Genomic DNA, 11,630 nt, shown 5'->3' with positions numbered 1-11,630 from the left:
TCAATTGTGCACATCAATCCATATTAAGAATATTCTCATTTTAACAACCATATCTTCTTGTGCTAACATTTTGGACAGGTAAAGAAACACTATAAAAAATAAGCTAAAATACATGTACATGTATATGTATTTTTAGTAGTACTTGAATGAAGTGGATATGTTGCACAAACAATAATATTTTACACATACAGTGTAGACTGTACAACTGACATCATACTCTTGAGGTACACACAAAAGTATTAAAAAGTGAAACTTTGCACTTCTTAAAGATGAAGAAAAGTATTTTAAACAGTATAAGAAACTCAGCTACCAAACCATAACCCTTACTATCCCAGGGGACCTTAATGGCCCCCTAAAAAAGTTCATATGATAAATTCATAAACATGACAGAGTCGCGCAATATCGTTCAAAACTATTTGGGGATGCATGCATGGGTATGCGGTTATGATATTACATAACAAGTGCATGTCAGACCCAGAATTGTAACAAAATGTGACTTCATGTATAAAAGCAATGTGAATTCTTGCCAAAATTTGTATTTGTATCATTATTTTTACTTTTTGTTAGTGATTGGAAAATTATTGCCAATAATTTCAATCAAAAAATAAAAAAAGTAAAAAAATTGTATTTACATGTAAGAAAAAAGTTTGTGAAAAATATTTAAAAAATTTCATACTATTTTTTCCCCTAATATTCATTTGATCAGAATTCCTCAATTAAAAGAAGTTCAAGGGTTTTATTTATAGATTTAGTATTTTATGCACTAAAATTGGCATAATTGATTCAAATGAAATAAAGCATATTGATTTAATGAAATTAAGTTTTGAAACCCCATAAAGAATGTCAATTTCTTCCATTGTGCAATTTTTTCTCCCCCCTAGATTATTTGACAAGACTCAAATTATCCTGGGACTACATGTGCATGTACATGTATGAGGAATAAACTTATGAAATCTCAACTTAAGTGGGGGGTTTTAGGCATTCAATTTCCATGATTTAGTAATTTGGGGGAAAATATGAAATTCAGTAACAAAAATTGTAGTCCTCTCTTACTTCAAAAAATTTATTCAAAACATCAAGAGCTTAAAAATCATATTGTATTAAAAGTGTATGGTTTGATTGATTTACAGAAAATGACATCTTTCATTGGAAACAAATGTTTAAAAACAATTTAAAACACATTTAAACAAAAAAAAACATTTTATTTAATTTTTTTAATGAAAAACTTTTTTTTAATTACAACCCTGATTGTGAGATGTTGTTTGAAGGTTTGCATGGTGGTATGTACAATCGCTGATGTGGTTTACGGTACACCATGTGAAGTGTTATAGAAACAGTGGATAGAAGAAGAGAAGAAATGGATAGGTGAGAAAGTGGAGATTTGAGAGTAGAGTATTCTTTCTTGAAAGTAGTCCTGAAAAGGACTGTAAACCAGGAAAGATTGATGAGTTGAGAACAGCTTGAGTAGTAGAGCTAATGAGGAGATGCTGGCTTGAGTCGGCGGCGAGTAGAGATGATGAGTAGTAGAGAGACTCGACGTTTCGGGCAGGTTGACTGTCCGTCTTCAGGAGTGAGTGTTCGCTCGGCGTGCAGCGGTACTTATGGCGTTCGTGCGGACGTGGGGGAAAGCGCTGGGCTGGTGGTCACGACGGGCTGACGTCGTAGGTGGCGCTCTGTGCGTGGGTCGGCGGTTTTGGCGGGAAACGAGTTGGCGTGGTATGCTGACGCGGTGTGTAGACGGCGGGGTCGACAGCGGGGTCGAAACGTCGAGTCTCTCTACTACTCATCTCTACTCGCCGACTCAAGCCAGCATCTCCTCATTAGCTGTACTACTCAAGCTGTTCTCAACTCATCAATCTTTCCTGGTTTACAGTCCTTTTCAGGACTACTTTCAAGAAAGAATACTCTACTCTCAAATCTCCACTTTCTCGCCTATCCATTTCTTCTCTTCTTCTATCCACTGTTTCTATAACACTTCACATGGTGTACCGTAAACCCTGATTGTGTAAATGCAATATTAACCCCCAGTTTAGACCAGATAAAGATTACCACTGTATGTTATGTGTCTTCTATAATAATCATGCAATGCACATCGAGTGTATCTATCTACACACCAAAGAATGAGAAACATAAACAATGTTTATAGAGTTTATTGAATTATCCTCTGTGTTGGTCTGGATTATTTTGACAGAAAGTTCCATTTAAGTTTACACTTTTTGAATAAAATGAACAGTGTGAATGTGTACAGTACACCGAAAGCACATGTATCATTCAAATATGGTATTGTTTTTACCAATGAATAGTGTGCGTTCAGAGGAGGTCATGCATGTCAAGGGCGTGGGGGGATGCACTGAGGCAGAGGAGTTTCGACACTTGCTACGCAAAAAGAAATTTGTTCCCCTTCTTCTTTCAACAGCTGATTTTCCAAACTTAGTTCCACCTCCCCAAAATGTGCACCCCCCATACCACTTTGGTTCCACCTCCCCATGCTCACACCAGCCTACGCCCTTGCATGTGTACAACCGAACATACATGGAAGTACCCCCCCACGGATCCCTTCTCTTCATGGAAAAAATTACATGGAGGCTCAGGGCAAAGTCGCCCCCAAAATGCCCTAGAGAGCCCAAAGAAGAGCTCTGGGGAAAAATTCAATGCTTCTCTTTTATAGGTGTAAACATTTTCAAACTGATATACAATGTACGTGTACCTCAGATTGATATAATTATAATAATTATATTTTTGTTAGAGTGTTGTATGCAACAATAAATCTATATTTTATCCTTTTTTCTTTGCAGAGCTGTTGGTAAGACATGTCTTCTCATCAGTTACACCACAAATGCTTTCCCTGGAGAATACATCCCTACTGTGTAAGTATGAATGCATTACTATAGAATACATACATGTAGATGCGTAAGCATGAAGCACAAATTTAAACCGGCACCCCTTGTTAAAAATCGTTCCCAGGACCCTATTTCCACATTGTAATATAGCAGAATTCATTCCACTATGGATGACTTCACAATAGCATACATTTCCTCTACCAACAGTATACATGTACTTCAAATTATACAATCATGAGTACAGAGAGTAGTGTAGTACAAGTAGAACTTTGCTCTCCTTAGCAGCTGTTTTAGCAGCTGGTACATGTATGCTTGAAGTATTTACTGAAGCACATCAATGGAGAAATATGTACATGTACATGTAGATATTTCCAGGGGGGTGTTTCACAAAGATTTAAGTATTACTTTGAGTCGCACTTAATGCTGAAGCATATATGATAGGCAACGTGCAATCTTATTGATCAATACGCTTTATATACGCAGTAGTGCGCATCCTGTTGACATTATCTGACCAATGCGGTCATGACTTTTATAACACAGGCAACTAGGCATTTAAGTGCGACTCTAAGTCATACTTCAATCTTTGTGAAACACCCCATGAAGTATATATTGATGAATACCATCACTACATGTAATATTCCATGTATTGACGATGCTGTTAAATGTAGTGTAAACAGAACTTTATGTAGTATTACCATGTGTTTAATTTTGCAAAAAAAAAGTGGAATGCAGGTCATTTTTTTCTTCTTCAAAATTGCATGTTCAGACTTTTCTGTGTTAATTCAATTATGATTTAGAATCATTTGAACTTAAAAACCAAATTAAAACGTCATCAAATTGTCCTACATGTGTGTAAATAATGACAAAATAACAAGAAAAGAGGGAGATGTACATGTATGTAGGCCAGTCAAACCTGTCTTTAATAAGGGCCACCTTTCTGTAGTTGCCTCTTTTGCTTCTTCTCTTAACTGTACATCGTAGACATGTTGTACTGTATTGAAGAATAAGAAGCTTCTAAATGACATGGAATCAATGTATATTAGATAAAAACACATTACATTCACGAAAAAGATTTATATGGAACATGAGAAGGGAATACGTACACTACACACCTCTTCACACTCATTCACAGCATAATATATTCAATTTAGTGTCAATTATTAAGAAAATATTATTCACCATAAGATTATGCGTTTGGTATAAGTATTGATCCGAGAATGTCAGAATCATTCATGTTCATATTATGTGTATAACTTGCACTGGTATTGTCTGAACCTTGGAGTAGAGCTTGTGCATGTGCATTTGTCATATAATTTCTCAATTTTTATTTTTGTTTCATGTAGGTTTGATAATTACTCTGCCAATGTGATGGTTGATGGTCGTCCAGTGAACTTAGGATTATGGGATACTGCTGGTCAGGAAGATTATGACAGGCTGAGACCACTCTCATACCCCCAAACAGTAAGTTATCTCTCAACCTCCTTCCATCTCTCTCTCTATGCTGGATGTAAAAAAATTGGATTGCTACATAAAGCAAAAAGTCAGTGATTTTCACTCAAAAGGCTCTGAGCCAATCAAATGCAAGGATTGTGGTAGCTTATGACAGTAGCTTGTGATAATTGCTATAAATTTTGTTTTATGAAATGTTCCCCTTGGGCCCATAATGCAAAGGTTTAATAGCGATTACAATGAAATGGCCTATCAAGATCAGTGTTGCATGTGCATTTTGCTAGGTAGACTGACAAGGAACCAATCACGTTCTTTCAAATTAGCGATTAATCGCTAACCTTTGTGTTACGGTACCTGGGACCTTTTTTTATCAAAATAAATATATGTGAATCTGTATCAATATCTGTATGCTATGATGAATGATAAGCGATGATGATGATGGTGGTGGTGGTGTTGGTGGTGGTGGTGGTGGTGGTGGTGATGATGATGATGATGATGATGATGAGGTGCAAAGTAGCACCTTATCATCATCATCGAAGTAGTAATACTTTTAATAGTGATGATGATGCTGCTGCTGCTGATGGTGATAATGATGCAGACAATGGTGACGATTAGAACAGATGGTGATGATGACTATTATAAAGAGAATGATGGTTTCGATGCTGCTGATGATGATGAAGGTGGTGGTGATAATGATGATGATTATAATGGTGATGATGTTGTTGATGATGATGATGACGATGATGATGATGTTTATGTTTGTTTTTAGCATCACTGCCATTAATTCACTTCAATATTATGAGGAGTACTTTTTGCCACATCTATTGGACTTGTTGATAACTAATACATTGTACATAAAACCCTACTTCTAGTCCATTACTGTCCAATACTAACCTGGTTTTTCTTCTTGCAAATTCCAGGATGTATTTCTCATCTGCTTTTCACTGGTGAGCCCTGCATCCTTTGACAATGTGCGAGCCAAGTGGTATCCAGAAGTTAGCCATCATTGTCCCAACACACCTATCATCTTGGTGGGAACCAAGTTGGATCTTCGGGAAGATAAAGAGACGGTTGATAAGCTAGCCCAAAGGAACACCTCACCCATCACATACCCCAAGGTAAATAATACAGATTTCTCCTCGCTAGGCACTTCACCATCATCCCAAGTTTTCAGATTGTCTAAGGTGTATTTCTGATCTGGCAAAGTATCCTTCTCATAACATTATTTGTAGTGAAGATGCAATTAGCAGGCTATTGGGTGAATTTCATCTTGTGCTTACAGTCCTAATAGCACTCAGGGTTTTTGGTGAAATACTGTGTATTGTCCCAAGTACACAATTTATGACATGTTCATGTAAATAAACAAGTTTTTATTGAATTTATTAAGAAAGTGTGCAGTGTCCACCTTGCTTCATTACTGAATGATCCAGAACAAAACAAGCAACCGCTGATGTGGTTTATGGTACACCGTGTTTAAATTCTTGAAAGGCCTGAGATAATAAGTGGATAGAGGTAGAAGTGAAATGGAAAGGCGAAAAAGTGAAGGTTAGGAAGTAGAGTATTTCGGAATGAGTGTAGTCATTAAAAGGACTCTAATCCAGGAGTGGAAAGTAGGCATGGTGATTTGCTTGAGTAGAAGGCTGGTTGAGTTGGAGAGGTGAGAGAGGCTTGAGTTTGCGAATGGAGCTGTAGAGCGGGAGCAGAAGAGCAGACTCAACATTTCAGGCAGGTTTACTGTCTGTCTTCAGGAGAAGGACTTCTACCTCTATCCAAAAATTTACACATGGTGTTCCATTAACCACTTCCACGATTTTTCATACCATATCATGCAAACCTTCAAACATCATCTGAAAACGAGCAACAAGCCAACAACATAGAAAGTTCATTTACATTAAATGAGTGATTTGTGTAAATGGGGCAATATATATGCAAGGTTCCACACTAACTTCTTTTCTTGGTGGCCCCAAAAGCAAATTTGGTGGCCCTAAAACAATAGAAAACATTGCAATATATCAAAACTTTGGTAGCCTGACTGGGCCACCAATTGCAGGCTTTTACAAAATTTTGGTGGCCCGACTCTCATTTTTGGTTGCCCCAGGCCACTGCTAATGTCGAGCCCTGATATATGGCGAGTAAGGGTACATGTGTAGTGTATGGTTTTGAAAACATAATCTTGTTCTGGCTCAAGATAATTTATTCAGGGTACCAGACCAGACCTTTGCACGCAGTTTGAACCAAGAACACAAAGTGTGCATGCTCTGGACTCCAGAGCATGTCTACTCTGGAGTGCAAAGTCTCGTTCCATGCTGAAGTAAGAATTCTTTCACATGGGCTGATGGGCTGACAAAAAAACACTCAGACATATACAATCTAATCAATGAATAGAATAGAATAGATAGATAAATATAATTTTACAAAAAAGTAGCCAAAGTTATAATAATAATAATAACACAGTTCTTGTATAGCGCATATCACATTATGTCATAACGTCCCTATGCGCTTCCAAAGGACTTGGATATTATTACCCTGGTTTTAGCCCCTCAGTCTTTTACAGCGCGGTGGCATTTCAAGGAATAAATTCCTGCCAGGTATCCATTCATCTCACCTGGGTTGAGTGCAGCACAACGTGGATGAACTCCTTGCTGAAGGAAATTACACCACGGCTCGGATTCGAACCCACGACCCTCTGTTTCAAAGTCAGAAGACTAATCCACTGGGCTACAACGCTCCACAGTAGGAAGTGATTGATATGGATTTGCACTAATCTTGAACATTAATATTCTTTTGGAAACCCCAAAATCAGAATTATGGTTATTGTTAAACCTGGCATGAAATTGACTCATTTTTATTTATTTATTTTTTGTTAATTATTTTGATTTATAGGGTCTGCAGATGATGAAGGAGATCAATGGTGTCAAGTACTTGGAATGCTCTGCTCTTACTCAAAAAGGCCTCAAGACAGTTTTTGATGAAGCCATCAGAGCGGTACTTTGTCCAGATCAACATAAGAAGAAGAAGAAGGGCAAGAATTGTAAATTAATCTGAAGATATACAAGGTCGTCTTCATACCGCATTATGAGTTCTTATACATACATACTTCTGGCATAAGCGTTATATGCGCCAGGAAACATCACTTCAAGTGAAAGAATTATTTTTCTACTTGAGAAAAATTATGTCATTTTGATCAAAGGGTTTTAACAAATATTTGTGGTATCAAGAGGTGTTACCTCCACACAGCAAACTCTGTACTTATTCTTATTTGTACTTTATATTTCATTTTGGGGATTACAATTTCTTTTTCGTAATGTAAATTCATTCTTCCATTATTCTTTCTTTGGTTTTTTTTATGTCATAAAATATTGAAAGTTTTTATCGAAAGGTCATATTTTGTTGATCAACCAACCATGACCTTTCGATAAAAACAGCACTGTCAAAAGATTGCCATATCACTTGTGGTCTCAATGTGTTTGAGTTTCGATGAAGTAAACAGTTTTTTTTTTCAAGGTGTATGTGAAAGTTCAAGTTAATTATTGCACAGATAATGTGGTTCAGTTTTGCATGTGTTTTATATGTATAAACTTTGTATTATTTTGAGTTTGGAGTTAGCATTTTACTTGCTAACTTGTTTACAGGATTATGTATTTATGTTATGAACTTATATCAAACAAAGAATAGATTTGAACAACAATATTTTGATGAGTGGATTATAAAACTGAGTTTGCATGGGAATTTGGAACAACAAACAAACAATAATGGAATGGTTTATGGTATATAATCATGTGATAATCCTGAAGAAAAAATCTTTTTATATTCTTCTACGAGATACTGGTAGCTTTTACCCATGGAAAAATACTGATCTCATTCTCAGTTATCATATGGTAATGTACTGTGAACGCACACCATGAAAACATTTCAAAGATCATTCGACAACAAACAATTTAAAGGCTTTCTGTTTGATTGAAGATAAGCTGCAAGCAATTTAAGTTAAAGGGATAGTATGGGGCATGTAAATTACACAGTTCCAAAATTCTTGCATATAGATTAATCTGTATGAGATGAATTTAATGGTCAGATGACCAGAGACACTACACGTGTTAAATGATAAGACTTTTACTCTACTTGTAAAAGACTGTCTACTTATATCCATAGTTTATTATTGTCGCAATAAAGATTCATAACCAGAGATATATACATGTATATATTATGCTGCAGACAAGATCAGAGGAAACTATAATGTTGGGTTCATAGTCAGTGGCTTGTTCTTCATCAGCAAAAGGGAGTAACTCTCTTTTGAAAGGGTAAATGTTTTATCACTACTTGGAAAAGAAAAAAAAGTTCTAATGAGGAATGATATGGCAGACTTAAGACTTTCTTTTTCAGTGGGATCAAAATCTTTGACGTGGCATAGTGTTTTTATGATGAGATTGACAACAGGAATTTGGACAGGATTCCATCCGATTGTTTATTATGTCAACAGAACCAAAAAAAATTGATTTTATTGAAATTGGGAGGTTTTGTCACTCCAGCGTTGATACATTCACTTTTCTTAAATCACGCCAGTAACTTGAAACCTTTTGCAAGCATAGCTTAGCATAGGTCCATATATTATCAGTGCCATACAGACTATCTTGCAAGAACCCCTCAAGTTAGTACATGTTGAGGTTCCTCTCAGAATACATTATTTTGTTTATGATTTTGTTTGTTTCCCACATTCCAAAGACAAACATGTTCTTTTTACCAATGTCTTCCATTGAATATATCCACAAAAATCATTATAGATTATGAAGTTTACAAATTTTCCAGTTTCTAGTCACATTACGCAGATATTGCATAATTCAATTTGAAAGGAAAGCAAGTATGGCTGATTTGTTTGCCATTTTTCTTCTTTATTTCACCCTGATATGATCAAATACGAAATACTGAAAAGAAAGCTTCATGCATATGTATTTGCATGTTTCAACTTTCTTTATATAGAAATGAAATATTTGGTCAAAGTTTGAATTTGTATAGCTTTGATATTGGGGTTTGTGCGGCTAAACTTACATTTGAAAGCAAAAATCTTAGTTGCGAGTCTAGAGTATAGTAGCTAGTCATCAAACAGCTCACTTGCAATGTTTGGTCCTCTTGTACATGAAATATGTATATAGATTTTGTATGATGGGCAATTTTTCCATTGTAGATAAAATGAAACAGATTTTGGTTTGTTTTTATTTCGGGAAGGGATGAAATTCTAACCCACAACAAAAAATAAGAATCGGGGACAACAGTTTTTATACTATGCGCGCCTAAGATTTTTGATTTATTAGAATATGAAGATTTTATATTTTCAAGTGCTTTTCACTAGGCCTGGGGATGATGTTTGAATATTCAAAATAATTGAATACATGTATCTCTTCACCAACCTAAAACCTGAACTATTACTTTTTCACTGCTTGAATATTCGTTCCAGAGTGATGGTTATACCCCCATCAACAGTGATGTATCACATCAGACAATAAAAAATGCCATATCATTTTTGCTTTGCGATGTGTATTTGACAAATTCTTTATGGCACGATCATGTCATCTAATGTCTCTGCACAGCAAATCCCAATTGCATGGGCAAAATTGCACGAAATACAAATGATCAAATTATTTTGAGAACTTTAGTAGTAAATTACTTCCCAGGCCTACTTTTAACCACATTGTCACTGCTTCACTTTTTTTTCCTCCGATTTAAATATCATGTTATAAGTGTTTTAGTGTGTTCTGTACATAAACATGAAACAACGTACAGTAATTATCACCATACCAATATCAGGAAAGGGCAGATGAGGCGGGGGGGGGGGGGGGGGGGGTAGAGAGAGGGTGGGGTGGATAGTATAGTAGATCTTTATAATTGCAAGGTTCTTATACTCCTGATATGGAAGGGGGGGTGCATGAGGGGATTGGAGAATCCATTTTTAAAAACTTTTTTATCATGATTTATATTACATTTCATACATTATGCAAACTGTAAATAGATTTTTTGAATTCCCCATGCTGAATTATCAGAAATTTTCAGATCTGACATTTTGAGAAGTTTATTTCAGCATTTCTTCCAGGCTCCAAAATGCGAAACATATTTTAGTCTGTATGAAGGTGCACAATTTTTTTTTCACTTTGATATAAATTAGCATGAATTTACCACTATAATCATATATGCAGGTCAGTATATTTTATGATTTTTGTTTTTCTTTTTTCATTTATCTCTGTTAGTCTACCTGATAATAATGTTGTAATGTTGATCAAACATACTTTTTCTTTTTCTGCTAAATGTCATGTTTGAAATATGTACAAGTTAATACAGACTGATTTGTTTTCTTTAACACACTCGTCAGACTGTTGAGATCAGACAAAGAATTGATGGGGCTTGCCATTGTTAAGACACAATGGCTTTCCCTTCCAATCTTTTGCCTTGGGGATGTAATATAGGAGTGCCTTGAATACCTAACATGGTGGATACATGCACTGTAAACATACATCATATTATTATTTTCACAAGTATTTAAATGTGACTAAAAATAGCATTTTAATTCCCATTTGAGTTACATACTGCAACTTAATGATTAACTCTAGTGGGAATTATATGTTTTAGTACATAATGTGACTGGGAATTTAAGTTCCATTTATAGTTTCATTTAAATCTTTGTGAAAATAATGCTTGTTGGCACTTAAGCATGGCTGTTTATCTGTCATAACACTTTGTGAGACCACCCCCTGTGGTCAGAATTTTCCGACAACAACCAGTCTGGATAACAAAACAAAACAATTTTTTTTTCTTTTGGGCTTCTTAAAAACATGATTTTACATAAAAATGCTTTCAAAGCGAAATTTATATACGACCTGATCTTAAGTTTGGTTTAGCACCGGTATGTAGTACATAATTATGTTTGATTATTAGTTTAGCCCCAATACAACTATATCATTATTATCTGTATCACAAGCATTGCATGACTTTTGTGCCTAATAGAAAGATTTTATGTATCTAAAAGACAAATATTTTCCAGTTTATTATCACCTGAATATTATATCTTGTTAGATTTGAACATTATAAAATTATAAGAATATGTAATCATGAATAATGTAACAATAAAGGGAAATAAAAAGGTAAATATGATTGTTGACTGATTACTTGAATTGAATGACATTTTTTTTTCAGTGGAGAGAGATAGAGGAAGAGGAGGGGGTGGAGTGGGAGAGAGGAGGGGAGCATTGAAATCCCAAAGTAAGAAGAGTTTTTTGTCATCTGCAAAGCATAACGAGGCATTTCCTTTTGAGTTTTGTATCTAACTTTTACATTTCTACCAAACTAAATTTGTTG

The 11,630-nt window shown here is 35.4% G+C and overlaps 1 protein-coding gene across 1 annotated transcript; it reads left to right on the top strand.

Annotated features, from left to right (window-relative positions):
• The first annotated feature begins 2,572 nt into the window (after positions 1-2,572).
• Positions 2,573-11,421, top strand: LOC129269261 (ras-related protein Rac1-like). The gene is made up of 4 exons (XM_054906734.2): positions 2,573-2,867; positions 4,184-4,301; positions 5,210-5,407; positions 7,173-11,421. Exons 2-4 carry the CDS (start codon positions 4,209-4,211, stop codon positions 7,332-7,334), a joined length of 453 nt encoding a protein of 150 aa, XP_054762709.1. The 5' UTR covers positions 2,573-2,867; positions 4,184-4,208; the 3' UTR covers positions 7,335-11,421.
• Positions 11,422-11,630: the final 209 nt, after the last annotated feature.

This window comes from Lytechinus pictus, chromosome 10 (genome assembly GCF_037042905.1).
Source record: "Lytechinus pictus isolate F3 Inbred chromosome 10, Lp3.0, whole genome shotgun sequence".
NCBI lineage: Eukaryota > Metazoa > Echinodermata > Echinoidea > Temnopleuroida > Toxopneustidae > Lytechinus > Lytechinus pictus.
The sequence above is the reverse complement of the archived record's forward strand: the minus strand, read 5'-3'. Positions and strand labels throughout refer to the sequence as shown.

Excerpts from the sequence above, each read along its gene's own strand:
- LOC129269261 (XM_054906734.2), top strand. The coding sequence starts at position 4,209 with ATGGTTGATGGTCGTCCAGTGAACTTAGGATTATGGGATACTGCTGGT. Across the intron at positions 4,302-5,209 it reads CACTCTCATACCCCCAAACA|GATGTATTTCTCATCTGCTT; the intron begins GTAAGTTATCTC and ends TGCAAATTCCAG. Across the intron at positions 5,408-7,172 it reads CACCCATCACATACCCCAAG|GGTCTGCAGATGATGAAGGA; the intron begins GTAAATAATACA and ends TTTGATTTATAG.